The sequence below is a fragment of the Carya illinoinensis genome, chromosome 15 (assembly GCF_018687715.1).
Source record: "Carya illinoinensis cultivar Pawnee chromosome 15, C.illinoinensisPawnee_v1, whole genome shotgun sequence".
Classification (NCBI taxonomy): Eukaryota; Viridiplantae; Streptophyta; class Magnoliopsida; order Fagales; family Juglandaceae; genus Carya; species Carya illinoinensis.
Window position 1 is genome coordinate 33,010,654 of NC_056766.1, and position 16,760 is coordinate 33,027,413.

Here is a 16,760-nt window from a genome sequence, read left to right on the forward strand (position 1 = left end):
TATGTATATTCCGTTTCTTTGTGACATTTCCACAAACAGGTTGCCTTCAATGTCCAAAATCACAAACAAATAAAATACTGAAAATGAAAAACGGTTCCTCAATACATAATCATTTCACAACTCAATTCACCATTCACAGAAAAATTCCATACATCAAATAATCCCTTTAAAATTTTAAATAAATTTCGGAATACACAAGAGTCACCAATTTTTACCTTTTGGAAAAAACTGGTCGAATTCGGCACTATGGCAGTGTGGCGATGGCAGTCTACGGCGGATGGAGTCACGGTGGGGGGCGGCAGCTTCGTGCGGCGTGCGGCGTGAGAGGTCTGTGGAGCAAAAATGGAGATCGGCGTGAGAGGCTGAGAGCACTGTGAGTGTGAGGCTGTGAGCTGTGTCTGTCTTGAGAGCGAGCTGCGAGAGTTTAGAAAATAGAAACGGAATTCGGATTGAGAGTCTCATTTAAAACGACGTCGTCCGGACTGAGGTAAGTGGGAAGTTTATTCAAAACGGCGTCGTTCCCATTTAAATGGAATGACACCATTCCACTTTTTTTAAACAAATATTCCAGCTGCAAAACGATGTCGTTTTGTAGCTGGATTATTTGTTTAAAAAAATCGGAAGTCAGAATTCGGAAGTCGGAACCAACTGGGTACCGATTCCGATTCCGACTTCCGAATTGGAATCGGAAGACTTCCGATTCCGATTCCGAGTTCCGAATATTCCAACTCCGCCAGAGTCGGAATCGAAGCGAAAATCGGTCGGAATCGGAAGTCTCGGAATTTTGAACACCCTTACTAGAGAGGTCTCAATTCCTCTTTCATATATGATAAATCCCAAGAACTTTCCTTACTCAACTCTAAAATTACATTTTGCAGGGTTTAGTCTCATTCTATAACGGCGTAAGATCCCAAACGCCACTCGCGGGTTGTCAAGGTGCCTGGCGGGTTCCTTGCTCTTCACGAACAAGTCATCTATGTACACTTCCATAGACTTCCCAATCTGCCCCTTGAACATGAGAATAACCAACCTTTGGTAGGTCGCCCCTGCATTTTCCAATCCGAATGGCATAACCTAATAGCAATATAGCCACCGATCCGTTATAAATGAGGTTTTCTCCTCATCTGCTACGTGCATTCTCATCTGGTTGTAACCCGAGTAGGCATCCATGAAGCTCAGCATACGGTGTCCTGCTATTGCATCCACGATAACATTGATACGTGGTATGCATGGTAAAGGAAAATTGTCCTTTGGGCAAGCTTTATTTAGGTCGGTGAAGTCCACACACATTCTCCACTTCCCATTCACCTTTTTTACCAAGACAATGTTGGATAACCACTCTGGGTAATGAGCTTCCTTGATGAACCTAGCAGTGAGTAATCTCTTTACTTCCTCGTTAATAGCAGCATACTTCTCCATACTGAATGACCTTCTTTTTTGGCATACTGTCTTGTGGGCGGGATCCACGCACAGGTAGTGTTCGATGATGTTGTTAGTTATGCCGGGCATGTCTTCATGACTCCATGCAAACACATCCCTATGTTCTACTAATAGCTGCTTCAGGGCTTCTCTGTCCTCCGGTGGGACTTAGGTCCCAATACATGTGGTAGTTTCAGGGCAGGGTGGTGCTAGTGCTTCGTTTCGCTCTGCTATGACACAAACTTCACTTTGTCCACATCTTAACTCTTGCACATAGCATTCTCGTGCTAGAGCTTCTTCACCTTGCAACTCTCCTACCCCGCTATCAGTTGGGAACTTCATCTTAAGGTGGTATATGGATGTCACTGCTCTGAGGTGGTTGAGTGTTGGTCTTCCCAATATTGCATTGTAGGAAGACAGGGCTTTTACCACCAAGAAGTTGGTCATGTTGGTGGCCATCAGCGTCCCAGTCCCGGAGATTACTGGGTGGGTGATAGCCCCAATGGGCTGTATTATATCTCTAGAGAAAACCTTTAGTGGCGTTGGGGAGGGCCTTAGTTTATTGGCGTTGATACCCATTTTGGCTAATGCTTCCTACAATAGTATATTTGCAGAGCTTCCATTTTCGATTAGTACCCGACTGATCGTGTAATTTGCTGTTACAAGGGTGACCACCAAAGCATTATTGTGTGGATACAACACTCCTTCCCAGTCCTCCTCCCCAAAAGATATTGTCATTTGGTTACTAAGCTTTTGGTGCTTAGGGGCTCTATCTGTTACATATACATCTTCATACCTTACCCTCATTGCATATGCCTTCCTACTAGATGTGGACAAGCCTCCCCTAGCAAAACCCTTGCTATCGTCCAAATTTCTCCTATGGGCGCCCTGTTCCTATAGCCCTTTGGGGGTGCATTGTCCCTGTCGTTTTGGCTAACATCAGTTCGATATTGTCGTTGTTGCTCAGGGCTACTACTCCTAGTACCCCGCCTGGATTCCTGGCACCTTCTGGGTTTTTAGCATTCGGCCATCATCCATTCCATCTCTCCCGTTCTCACCAGTTTGGTTACTCTTTTCTTCATGGTTGTGCAGTCCTCAGTCCAATGCAACCCTGTCTGGTGGTACTTGCAGTAGCGACTGCCCGTCTTAAGTTGATGTCATTCCTTACTCTCTTTCTCTTCTTCATGTATGTTCAAAATACTATGCATCAGTCTAGGATTATGATCTGGTCGCCTTTCTTTCCTCCTTACTTGTTGACTCACACTAGTTTTTCTATCAACATGCCCAATCCTCCATTCGACCTTGTTGTCCTTCTTTTGAGGATCCACTAGAGCCTGCAGTGTGTCTTCCGTGTTAACAAAGTCATCCGCCCTATCCATGAACTCCCTAAGGGTGAAAGGAGCCTTTCTGGCCAACTTTGCCATAAAGGGACAAATCTTTCTTTGTTGAAGCGAGTAAGGTAGATCTTCAAGTTCTCATCTTCTTTTTGCTTTATTGTTAGCAAGTAGGCGGCTAGGCACCGATGCCTCTTGCTGAGCATAAACTAGGTTAGGAATTGTTTAGCCAACTCTTTGAAACTGCTTATTGACCTTGGCTTAAGGGTCTTGAACCACCCTCTTGCTCTTCCCCTTAGGGTAAAAGGAAAAGCTCGGCACGCAATCTCCCCTAGAAAACCATGGAGCGTGATGTGGGCGTTAAAGTTCTCCAGATGGTTTACTAGCTCTTGGGACCCATCATACATGTCTATCTGGGGTACCTTGAACTTTGGCGGAGGCGGCATGGCCATAATTTGTTCGCTATATGGCAAGACAATTTGGTTTAGTAAGCATTTCACCGAGGAAGATCCCCCCATTCTCCTCGCCATCTCTTCATACTTTCCCGCCAGTTCTTTCAATTCATCATGCATCTTTTTCTTCTTCGCCCTTCCTATGCTTGACTCTGCCTTGTACTGCGCCTCTCCCTTACCTTGCTCACTATGACTGGGTACAGGGCCGCTGTGATTGGGTATGGTGGTGTCATTAGATTCACCATTCTTTCGCTACAAATTGTTGTTTTCTTTCTTCAAGATTTCCATGGCCTCCAACGCCTTCTTCAATTTTTCCTCAGTTGCTGCTAGTCGTGCTTCCATGGCTGTTGGCAGTGTATCCATCTCTCGATTTGCTAAGGAATGGGTTACAATTGACATGTGAGAACCACATTGGTCTATAACGAGAGAACAAATTAATATCCCACAAACGGCGCCAATGTTAAGCACGTGTCCCACCACCACCAATGCAACCAGTCACCTACAAATGTTGAGAACACTCCGACGCTTAAGTCAGCCAAATGTATCACTCAAGTAATTCAGAATTCAAAGATCCATCGTTTTTGGAGTTACCTGGTATATATAGAGAATGCCTGTTGGATTAGATCAACATTGTATGAGATTACTTTCCTGTGATGTTTATCCTATGTTGTGTTTATCGACTTAGATTATCTCTATGTAACCGAAACAGTCACGTACGTGCATGTTTTAGCACAAATGTTGTTCCCACATCGATCATGATCTGCACCATGGACTCAAACCACTCACCGTAAGCCACACCAGCCCCATGCACACAGCCCATTCTTCCCTAGAATAACCTCATTCCTAGAATTACCATGCCTTTTCTTATTATTAATTATAGAATTACCATGCCTTTTCTTATTATTAATTATAGAATTACCATGCCTTTTCTTATTATTAATTATATTTTTATAAAATAATATTAATCATCTTTCTTTTAATATTTTTCAAAATATAAAAATAATAAAGAAATTATTTTTTTCATCTATCTATAATCATTCAAAAATTATAATAATATTAGAAAATATGAATAAACTTTTTATTAATTATTTATAAAGTACAAAATAATGAAATAATCTTGACCTATAACAAATTATAATAATATTAGAAAATATGAGAAACTTGAGATATTTCATAAATCGTAATGCACACTTCTCTGAAAGTCCTAATTATATTTCTAAAGAGTTAAGAGTGCTTAATTGGGAGGAATATCCTTCACAATCGTTGCCATATAATTTCCATTGAAGAAAGCTGGTTGATCTTAGAATAATTGATAGCCTCTTCAAGAAATTGGGAGTGGGATTCCAGGTACAACCACTATTATAAATATTTGCCTCTCCTTTTAATTATGTTGTAATCATATTTGAAGTGAACTTTATCTCTAATTTTGCTTTTCAGAATTTCCACGACTTGGCCAGTATGGACTTTTCTCGTTGTGAATTTCTGACAAAAATCTCCGATCTTTCTTGGATTCCAAATTTAGAGTAGTTGGATGTTGCTGATTATACAAACTTAGTTGAGGTTCATGCTTCTGTTGGATCCCTTAATAAGCTTGAGCATCTCTCATTTGCCCGTTGCACTAAGCTTACCAGTTTACCAACAAGCCTTAAGTTTAGGTATCTTAAATGCCCAAAATAACCATAGCATGAAGTAGTCAACCGCAGGGCTGCATGACGTGGCAGGGAGAAATTTTGCTCTGCTAGGGCTTGACTGATTTGTGTGAAGCATGGCAGCTGCCGGGGTCCATCACGGTGCCTCGGCGTCATCTGGGAGACTCAAAACCTTTGCAAATTTGGTGACCCAAAGTCCTCAACCACTTCCTGAAGTGGACATACCAATTAGACTGTTGAAGGTCCTCAATGGGGTGACGTATCTATCGTTCTCGAAAGAGGAAATAGAAAGGTCTGCACAACTGTTTAAGTTCTCTTTGGTCATGAAGTTTCTTAGACAAAGACCATCTCTTGACTTAATCAGAGCGTTTATTAGAAGTCGGTGGGGATTGGATTCTCAACCAGTGGTGTCTGCAATGTCAAAACCCAGGTCTGTGTTTGTCCGTTTTTCCCAAGAATCGGATTTTGTTAAAGCATTTTCGAGAGAAACATGTGATGTAGAAGGTGTCCCATATCGAATCTTCCAGTGGTACCCGGAGTTTGATGAAGAAAAAGAGCCACACTTGGTTCCAGTTTGGGTCACACTTCCAGGCCTTCCTCCTAACTTTTACCATAAAGCTTTCCTGTGGAATATCACGATGCCGGTGGGTCAATACATCCATCGGGACAATAGAACGAGATGTGCAACACGCACAGATGGAGCAAGGGTTTGTATTAAAATGGATGCTTCCAAGAAGCCGATTGAGTCTTTCTGGATAGGTATTCCTCTCCAGCCTACCAGCCGTTTGCAGAAAGTGGTGTATGAAACTCTTCCTGCTTACTGTTGTCGCTGTCGAATGCAAGGCCATAACGACTCTACATGCAAATGGAAGGGAGGTAAGAAAATGGAAGAGAGACTTAAAGGAGATGGAGGACAGGTGAAGAAGGTTCGGGTTAGACTAGAAGCTGGAAATCCTGTTGGGAATGGGGATCAAGACAAGGCCGAAAATAGCAACCATGTTGAAATGGAGGGGCTAGAGGAGGAAGTTGTGAATCAACAAGGAGATGGTAGGGAGGAAGCAGAGGAGAAAACAGAGGAAAAATCAACTATGAAGGAAAACCATCCAGACATGGACGGAAAGGAAGTCAATATAGAGGAAACGCAAGTAGAAGAAGCAAGAGATAGCCGGGTCCAAGTGTGCTGTGAAACACAACAGCCTGGAGAGCACGATATCGCTGATTTAGTAGAGGATATGGAAGGTTACACAACAACATTTGTTCAGGGAGGGGAAGTTCATCCTGTTGGGGATTACGTTCCTCAATCGAATTCAGAGTTGTTAGGATCAGTAGAAGTAGTGGAAGAGACACAATTTGCAGGAGAGCTGGTGACTGTTGAAGACGTGGGAGAGGACGACAATGAGGTGGCCAGGACAACATTAATATTTTCAGACTCTGAAATTGCAGAATGTGCGGAGAACATTGGGAAGTCTAAGGCTAGTATGTCTGACTCTGAGAACCAAATTAGAAAAAAAGGAGGAAGGTGTTTGAGGAGTTCCAGTCGGGCTAAGAGCAGGCCCTCAAAACTCAATTTATGATGCAGCCTATTCTTTACTGGAACATATGGGGGATGGGAACTTCTAAAAAAAGGCTAAAGAAATTGATAAATAAGTATAGCCTGGGATTGTTGCGGTGGCAGAACCTTTCCTAACGCAAAGACATATGGAGAGTGTTAAACTAAAATTTCAGCTTGAGGGTTGTTTGTCAAATGAAGTACAAGGGGGGAAACTATGGATTTTATGGGACAAGGGGGTGAAGGTAGTGTTGGTGGAATCGACGAATCAGTTCATTACAGTAGTGACTGAGTTTCAAGGCAAGCAAGTGTGCATTTCGTTCGTTTATGCTAAATGCACCCAGGTGGAGCACAGGAAGCTATGGCAATCTTTGTCTAATGGGGTGAGGGGATCTACCCCATGGCTTGTATTAGGAGATTTCAACATCATTAGAAATGATTTGGAACGTAGAGGTGGAAGGCCTCGACAATATGCGGCTATGGAGGAATTTAATTCTTTTATTGATTCTACTGGATTATCTGAAATGAGATATTCTGGAAACCGTCTTTCGTGGTGCAATGGACATGAAGGAGCCTCACGGAGCTGGGCTTGTTTAGACAGGGTTCTTATGAGTGCTGAGGTACTGTCTCTTTTTCCTGATGCTCACCTAGATTACTTAGGAAGAAGTACGTCGAATCACTCTCCTATGGTGATTCGGCTGACTAATTCCTCAACATCATATGGTTTTCCTCCCTTTAAATTCCATCAAATGTGGGTTAAACATGAGGTGCTCATGGAGTGTGTGAAGGTTTCTTGGGAGAAGGGGATGATGGAGAGGGGAATGGCTCGCTTGGAAAAAAAATTGAAAAGATTGAAAAGTTCCCTACATGGGTGGAATAAGGAAGTCTTTGGGGCTATGACACTTAATATTAGACTCTTGGAAGATAGAGTGGAGAAGTTAGAAAATAAAATGCAAGAGGGCTTTAATGAGGAAGATGAACAAGATTACTTGGTAGCAAAAATTGAACTGAACACTTGGCTGGAACGTGAAGAAACAAGGTTGAGACAACAAGCTAAACTATCGTGGCTGGAAAAAGGTGAAGCCAGTGCAAGTTTCTTCTGAGCTTGTAATGCTCAGTCCAAAAGGCAGGTAAATGAAATGCGATTACCTGATGGAAGATGGTTAAAAACTTCGAAAGAAATCCATGAGGAAGCAGTTCAATATTTCAGTAATTTTTTGTCCCATAAGCAGGTGGGGGTACTTCCAGATTTATCAAATCTGGTGCAAACAGCTGTTACAGAGGAAGATAACGAGAGGTTGTGTCAGCTCCCTTCAATCCAAGATGTGAGAGATGTAGTGTTTTCCATCCCAGTTAACAGTAGTCCGGGGCCAGATGGGTTTGGGTCGGGTTTCTTTCAAGCTTGTTGGCATATTGTAGGCAATGAAGTGGTGGAGGCAGTTCAGGAATTCTTCTTGGGGGCTGAGCTTCCCATTAATTTTGCAGCATCATTCCTGACCCTCATTCCCAAGGTGGACTCGCCAACAAATTTTGACAAGTTTAGGCCGATCAGCCTATGCTCGACCTTCTACAAAATTTGTTCGAAACTATTGGTGAGTCGACTGGCTCCGATGCTTCCACGAATTATAGCTCCTGAACAAGGAGCGTTTATCCCAGGCCAAAGCATCTTTGACAACATAAGCCTTACACAGGAGCTCGTACATAGTATCAACAAACTGGTTCGGGGGGGCAATAACATACTTAAGCTGGATATAGCTAAAGCTTATGATAGTGTGGATTGGGAATTCCTCTTGCATGTCATGTCTCAGTTTGGATTTTTGAGTCAGGTGTGTGATCTGGTCAGGATGTGCATTTCGAATGCTCATTTCTCCATCGTCATGAACGGGGTTCCAAAGGGTTTCTTTAAAAGTGGTCGAGGATTGAGGCAAGGGGATCCAATATCCCTATATTTGTTTATCATGGTTGAAGAAATTCTCTCTAGAATGCTCAAAGCGAAATTTGAAGAAAAGAAAATTGGCGTGTTTGCCCAACTGAGAGGTACTCCTTTGATTTCACATTTGTTATATGCCGACGACATAGTTATCTTTGCTAATGGGAGTAAAACTTCAGTGAGAGCCATTATGGAGGTGTTGTCTACATATGAGCAATGGTCGGGTCAAAATGTCAGCAAAGTCAAGTCTTCAATAACATTCTCGAAACATATTACCAAGCCTAGACGGCGATCGATCCTACGTATTACTGGATTTGTGGAAGGCAAAACGCCTTTCAAATACTTGGGAGTCCCAATCATTTCTGGGCGTATGAAAGCAATTTACCTAGAGGACATTGTTGAAAAAATTAAAGCAAGGTTGGAAGGATGGAAGAATAAATTATTGGCTAATGGGGCTCGAGTGCTTCTCTTAAAGCACGTCCTAATGAGCCTCCCTATATATCTTTTGTCTACTGTCTATGTACCTGGTTTGGTAATGACAAGTATCAACAGATGCCTAAGTAACTTTTTCTGGGGTGTGCATGAGGGAAAGCCAAAAAAGCATTGGAAGGCATGGGATAAATTATGTTTACTTGCAGCAGAATGTGGAATGGGGTTTAGAAAATTCTCAGATATTCAAAAGTCCCTCTTCACAAAGTTTGCGTGGAAGATTATGGTAGAGGACTCGCTGTGGTCTAATTTTTTTAGAGCCAAGTATGTGTGACAGAATCACATCTCGCTGGTGGATAGGGGAAAAGGCACTAGATTCTGGAGGATGGTAGCATCATGTATCCCTGAGGTGTTAAATCTTTCAAAATGGAAGATTAAAAATGGTAACATATCCTTTTGGTTTGACAAGTGGCTGGATGAGGGTCCGTTATGTAACCTGGTTCCTATGGGTGATTCCCCAAATCTACAAGTTACAGAATTTAAAATGGAAAATGGGTGGGATGTGGTCAAGTTACACGGTATATTAGGGGCGGAGCTTACAGGAAAAGTGCTGGAAGTTTTAAGTAAAAGTAGAGCAGGGGCAGATGTGCTAATATGGACAGCTAGTAAGGATGGAAAATTCTCCACTAAAAGTGCATGGAATTGTGTTAGAATTAATGCTCCCAAGGTGAGATGGGCTGACTGGGTTTGGCATCCTTGCATCCCAAAGAATATTTCGGTCAATATGTGGAAAGTTTTTAATAATGCTTTAAGTGTGGATGATAAAATAAAATCCATTGGTATTCCAATAGCTTCAAAATGTGACTATTGTTTGCATGGTGGATATGAAAATAGAGACCATGTGCTAGCAAATGGAGACATTGCAAAGGAGGTTTGGAGAATAGCATATGCTCAGATGGGTCTGGGAAGAACTACAGGTACCTCTTGGAACCAGATAGTGGAGGAATGGTTCTCTAAAGCTTCCAAAGCATCATAACTGGGACATCTTCTCGGGATAATCTCATCCATTGTAACCTGGTCTCTCTGGCTGAGGCGCTGTAAGGCACGAGCTAAAGGAGTAAAAGACTCGGCTATCACGATTTGGTACAATATTAAAACATGGATTGCAAAAGTGGGAGAAAAACTTAAAGTGGGGAAATTACTTTCGTGTCGGGATCAAAAAATACTAATGGAGTTGAATATTCCAGTTAAACTTCCGAAAGAGTTATTCCTAAGCTAGTGCGATGGACAAAGCCGGAACGTGGTCGTCTGAAGCTAAATGTTGATGGTAGCTCAATTGGAAATCCTGGAGCTGCAAGGGCGGGTGGAGTGCTGAGAGATTCTAAGGGTGACTTGCTCATGGCATTCTCAGTTCATCTTGGCACAGGTTCAAGCAATTATGCAGAAGTGATGAGCTTAATTCATGGTCTACGGCGGATTAAAATGATGGGTGTGGCCCACGTTGATCTTGAATCAGATTCCATGCTGGTGGTCAGATGGTTGAAAGCATCAAGATGTGAAGTATGGTATCTTGAAGAATTCTTGGAGGAGTTGATGGAGCTGCTAACAGATTTTGAGTTTCAAGTTTCACATACCTACCGGGAAGGAAATGCAACAGCAGACCTCTTGGCACGTCTGGGGGTGAAGGGCTTAAATAAACAATGGCTTTCTCGGGACATTCCTTCTAAGCTGAGAGGGATATTACGGATGGATAAACTTGGTTTTCCCAGCATCAGACCGTGAAGGAGGCTGTGTCATTTTGGTTTCTAATGTTTATGTTCTATTTCTGTTTTAGTCTTGTCTTTTGTGTAAGAGGTTTTCCTCCGCCATAAGTGAGGGAGTTTTGAATAAAGTATAGAGGTACTGTCCTCTGTTTTATAAAAAAAAAAAAAAAAAAAGGTATCTTAAATGCTTCAGGGTTGAAGGTTGCTTAAGCCTTCAAAATTTTCCTAAAATCAAGTTTGAAAGGAAATGTTTAAGGAATCTTAGTTTAGCAAGCACCGATATAAAAGAATTGCCTTTATCCATTAGGCACCTCTCTGGGCTTGAAGTATTGAATCTAAGAGGCTGCAAAAATATTTTGCATCTCCCAACTGGAATTCTTCAATTTCGACGTCTGAAGTCTCTTCTTCTAGTTGGTTGTTCAAAACTTTTTTTTTTTTTTTTTTATTCCAAGTATCTTGAAGGATGATTTTTGTTCAATATACCTTCAGAGGCTGGAATGTTTGGATCTTGAAAATTGTCACCTGCCAGACCCTGATATCTTGATGAGTCTCAATTGCAATTTTTCTCTATAGCAATTAAATCTATCAGGGAGTGATATTATTAGGCTTCTAGAAAGCATGACCATGATTTTAAACTTGAGGATCCTTGAGTTGATAGACTGCAATAAACTTAAAGAAATTCCTACGTTGCCACCAAAATTAGAAATCGTAGATACAACTAGATGCATGTCATTGATAGATTAAAAATGCCGCACTTCTTTACAAGTGAACCGAGGGACCAACGATGGATTGACTTGTCTAGATGCCACAAAATTCCTATGAATATAGATAGGTTTTGGGAAAATCCCATGTGGTGTGAGGTATCTCATTCGTCTCTTTCTTACTCGTGCTTGTGTGAGCTTTGGTTTATTGGTTGTTTTGTTGAAATTTATTGATATATTTTTTGTTTTACAGGAATGCTTCAGAAACCTTTCAGGCAGCATTATATTTCCAGGGAATAGGATTCCATAATGGTTTAGCCATATGAAGCAAAATTCCAAAAATTGGATTCCAGACCAATTCGACTATCTTGAGGTGTCTTCAGCAAATATAAATCTAGATTGGTTTCACGATTTTAAGTGGACTCTATCTAGAAGTGCCTGTCGAAGAACAATAAATGGGCTAGAAATTTTAGAAAATATAAGAGGAGTTGCTATATGTGTTGTTCTCGAACCCATTCTGGAGATCTACCCCAAAAAAGGTACTTATCTTAGATTCACCAGATGGGATGTTTTCCCTTATATTGAGGTTTTGTCGAGACATTGTGTTTATTTAAGGGGTTCAGATGATCTTTCTTTTTCTTTTTTTCTTTTTTTCAAGAAGAGGACGGTACCCCAATTTTATTAATAGCCCTCACTTTTGACAGAGGAAAATCGTGGTTACAGCCCAATACCTAAGGGTTAACAAATAAAAACCAAAACCCAAGCATCAAAAATATCAAAATTATTCCAAGAAAAAATTACAAGACCAAAACAAGAACCAAAAACACCAAAACAACACCTGCAAAAAAGAATACACCAACAAGAAAGATCAACACAATTAAAACAAAGAACAACTTACTAGTGGACTATGAGAGATACAAATAAGGTAGCCCAATCCTTTCCATACAAAGAAGACCTTTGAGATGACCGGCAAGATTATCACTATTAATAGACTAGTCCATATTAGAACCTGCAGCTCCTTGTTTGGCTAGAAAATCAGCTACAACATTACGCTTACGAAAAACATGGGTCAAACGATACTCCATACCACCCAAGAGACCCTGCAATTCCTCCCAGAAATCTTCTAAATACCAAATATTACAATTTCCCTTTGTAATCCAATTGACGAGCAACTGAGAGTCACTCTCAATCTAAACCTTTCCAAAACCAAACTGTGGCACCTCTGAACCCCTTCCAACAAACTTCTCATCTCAGCAAAGTTATTAGATCCCTAAACCAAAAACACTGAATAAGTTGTATGCAACCTCCCACAACTATCACGAATCACCCCCTAGCACCAGCCGGTTCAGGATTCCCTAACCTACTACCATCTGAATTAAGCTTCATCCATCCCTAGGGAGGCCGAGTCCACCTAACCACATGAACTTGCTGAGGAATAGGAGATAGAACCGGAATATCCAATCTTTGCAAAATAACATTCCAAACCGACTGAGCTGAATCCACGTTTTCCTCAAACCGGGCTTTGCAATGCCTATCCCAAAGCTTCCAAGAAACAATAGACGGGAGAAAACCAAAAATAATCCTTAATTAAGAAGACTTCCCAGCACGATGGAACCAAAAATTAATTTGCTCATGCCATGTTTGGAAAACACCCATATGAACACCTAAGTGAGTCGCTGACAAACGCCAGATTTGTCTAGCAAAATCACCTTACAGAGCACATGATTTAAATCCTCCATATGACCCCGGGCACAAGAGTTGCATTTAGAAACTAAAGGGATACCTATTTTCTTGATCTTATCATCCACACTCAAACAATTATGAGAAGCCTTCCACATCATGACAGAAATTTTCTTAGGAAGATTTGTATGCCAAATCCACTAAGCCCAAGGTAAAGGAGGAGCTCTAACATGGATACAGTCCCAGGCACTACTCGTAGAAAATTTACCATTATTATCCCTCATCCAAATAAGAACATCATGCCCATCCTTCCGCCTAGACAAGAACTGATTAGGCTTCTCCAGAATGGGGAAATGTCCACTAAGAGGACCACCATCCTTCCAATTATCATACCAAAACGAGATATTACCCTCTCTCACCAGCCACTTAGAATTTCTCAGAACCTCAAGGATACTAGGTATAAGAGATTTCCAAAACTGAGTACCCTTATTAGGATTCAGAAGGGATAGATGACTACCCTGCACCTACTTACCTCTAAAAAACTATGCTCCCAAAGACTGACCCTGAATGAGGCGCCAAGCGAACTTCATATGTAAGGCCCTCTGAATATCCCCAAAATCACGAATACCCAAGCCACCTTCCTCTGTTGGAAAATAGATACGATTATGGGCAACCCACTTCCTCTTACCTTTGCCATCATCATCACCCCAAAAGAGAGAGCTCAAAATTCTATTCAAAGCCTTCAACACCCCATTAGGAACATGTAAAATAGCCAAAAGATGGGTGGCCATACTAGATAACACATGAAACAAAAGAATCACTCGACCACCAGCAGAAAGCAATTTCATCTTCCAACCCGTAATTTTCTTTTTAACTTTCCCAAGCAACTCACCAAAATCTCCAACCTTAAGCCTACCAACCATAATAGGAACACCCAGATATTTAAAAGGAAAGGACCCTTCCAAAAAACCAGAGATACGAAGAAGAGAGGACTTTCTGGGGACATAAATCTTCTTAGAGAAAAAAATAGCACATTTATCTTAATTCAAAATTTGACCCGTCCAACTCTCATAAAGGTTTAAAACCTCCATCAGACCTCTTATAGATCTCTTACCACTATTAGCAAAAATAACAATATCATCAGCATACATAAGGTGGGAAATAAGGGGGGTACCTCTAGATTGAGTAAACTGACCAATTTTACCATTCTCAAACACATTCTTAAGAAGACGTGATAAAACCTCTTACATGATGATAAATAAGTAAGACGACAATGGGTCTCCTTGCCTCAGACCATGCTCACCTTTAAAGAAACCCAAAGAGGTACCGTTCACCATAATATAGTACAATGGGGTGGAAATACACAATTTGATCAGATTGTAAAACTGAGGAGAGAAACCAAAAGATTCCAAAACATGTAAAAGAAAACTCTAGTTCATTCTATCATAAGCCTTCGACATATCAAGTTTTACCAAAACATTTCCCCCATTGGAATTGGTATTAATATAATGGACCATTTCCTGAGTAAGACCAATATTTTCAAAAATGCTATGACCAGGAATAAAAGCCCCTTGCTCAAGAGAAATCATCTTGGGGAGCAAGTTCGTCAACTGACCCACAATGATCTTAGAAAAAATTTTATAAACCACCGACCAAAGACTAATAGGCCTAAAATTATCAAAATCAGTATGTGTGTCAACCTTAGGAATCAACAGAATAAAGATGCAGAATAAAATTTGCAAAGCAAACGATGTTGAAAAAGGTCAGAAAAGGCTTCTAATAAATCATCTTTAACAATATCCCAACATGACCTAAAGAAACTAGAACCAAAACCATCTGGACTAGGGCTACTTTCAATAGGGATACTGAAAAGAGCATCCTTAATCTCCCCAAGTGAGGGGCTTCTACAGAGCATCAGATTATCTTCCTCAGAAAACACCAGGGTAATCAACTCCCCCAAATTGGGTAAATCTCCCCAAGTGAGGGGCTTCTACAGAGCATCAGATTATCTTCCTCAAAAAACACCGGGGTAATCAACTCCCCGAAATTGGGTAACTCACAACTACTGCTCTTACTCAAATAGCGGTGAAAATACTCAACAACAAGGCTGATGAATATCGAGGGGGTTCCTAACTGAGTACCATCAGCAAGGCACATATCAGAAACCCTCTTATGGTTCTTGGAATTCAAATAAGCATGAACAAATTTAGAGTTTTGATCCTCATCTTTAAGCCAAATTTTCTTGGCCATATGCGAAAGGTGAGTATTTTCTCTATCCATCCAAGTTAAAAGATCCAATTTAGTAGCCAAAAGATATTTATCATCCTCAGCAGAAAAAGAATCTTGAAGTTGATTTTCCAAACAATCAATACGATTCTCAAGCTCACTAATAATAATATTAGTCCTCCCAAAGACATGTTGATTCCAATCCCTAAGTGCCATCTTAGTCCTTTTCAGCTTAAGAGATAATTTCAAAAGCCCTGAACCAAAACTGTCTTGATTCCACACTCCCTTAACAAAACTAAAAAAAATCTGCATGATCAGTTCTCATAAATTGAAAGTGAAAAGGACTAGGTCCATACCTGAAAGGATCGTCACCCATTTGGATCTCTAAAGGAGGGTGATCCGAAGTAGAACAATTCAAAACCTAAGAAAAAACGTTAGGAAAAGAATTAAGAAAATTAGAATCAATAAAGCATCAATCTAACCTTGTCCAACTACGAGCCAAACCGCTTTGACCATTGCACCAAGTCATCCTCGAGCCTTTCGAGCACATATCCAGCCGGCCACAATTTTGAATGCATAAGTTAAAATCTTCCATTGCAACAAAAGGACGAGGAAGTCCACCTCTTCATTCAGAGTCATCTTTAATAATGTTGAAGTCACCGCACAGAATCCATGGAAGATTGCAGTTACTATTAGCCACCAGATCCTCCCAAAGATGCTTCCTCTCTAATGGGTTACACTTAACATAAACAATGATAAGAATAAAGGCAAACCCATTCTCCTCAACTTTCACAAACACAAATTGATTAGACCCAGCCAACCAATGAATTGACACCACTAACTTCCACAACAACCAGATTTTCCCCTTTTGCTCTTCATTTGTAACAAAAAAATTCATAATTAAAATTCCCCAACAAAGTTGGAATTTTAATTTCAAGCAAAAAAGGCTCCACCAAAGCGACAATATTAGGCCTGTACTTTTTTATGATTTTCCTCAATCGCAACTTAGAGGAGCGAACTCCCCTAATATTCCAAAAAATAATGTGACTAATCAGAAATTCAGCTTAGTAGGGTGAATGATTGCCCAAGTGGAGTTCCTTTTTTGAAACTTACCAACTATTTTACTTGGGCCTTCTGAATCTGTGCAATAGTCTTTTCGCACATCTTCTTTCAACCTATCTATCTCAAATTCACAGTCAAAGTGAGATTCTTCAGCCCTCTCATTTTCCCCAACTACATCACTACCTTTAGAAATAACAGTTTCCACAATACCAACTTCCTCAGCCTCCATTACCAAATCTTCATTCAAACTATCCCCATACTCATCTAAATCCGTGACTGTTAATAATGGGATGTCAACAGGCCTCTCTCCACCTACAACTATAATCGCCAGGCCCATAGCCATTGCCTCACACTGCCCCACACATGATTCACGGAAGGTTGCCTCACCACAAGAAGGCCCGTAGGTCCATGAGGAGCACTCAGCTCCCCTGCATCACCTAGAGCAAATGACAGCACCCACTTAAAGCCTTCAACTAAGTCCCTCAGCCCATCTGAGCTCTCCATTGGATAGGTACCAGCATCAACATCCAAAGATTGCTTTCCAGCAATATCACTTCTCAACTGGA

At 41.0% G+C, this 16,760-nt stretch overlaps 1 protein-coding gene across 1 annotated transcript; it reads left to right on the forward strand.

The window, feature by feature from the left end:
- Positions 1-6,552: 6,552 nt before the first annotated feature.
- LOC122296840 lies at positions 6,553-7,506 on the forward strand. Its single transcript, XM_043106638.1, has one exon. It carries the CDS (start codon positions 6,553-6,555, stop codon positions 7,504-7,506), a length of 954 nt encoding a protein of 317 aa, XP_042962572.1.
- The last annotated feature ends 9,254 nt before the right edge of the window (positions 7,507-16,760 follow it).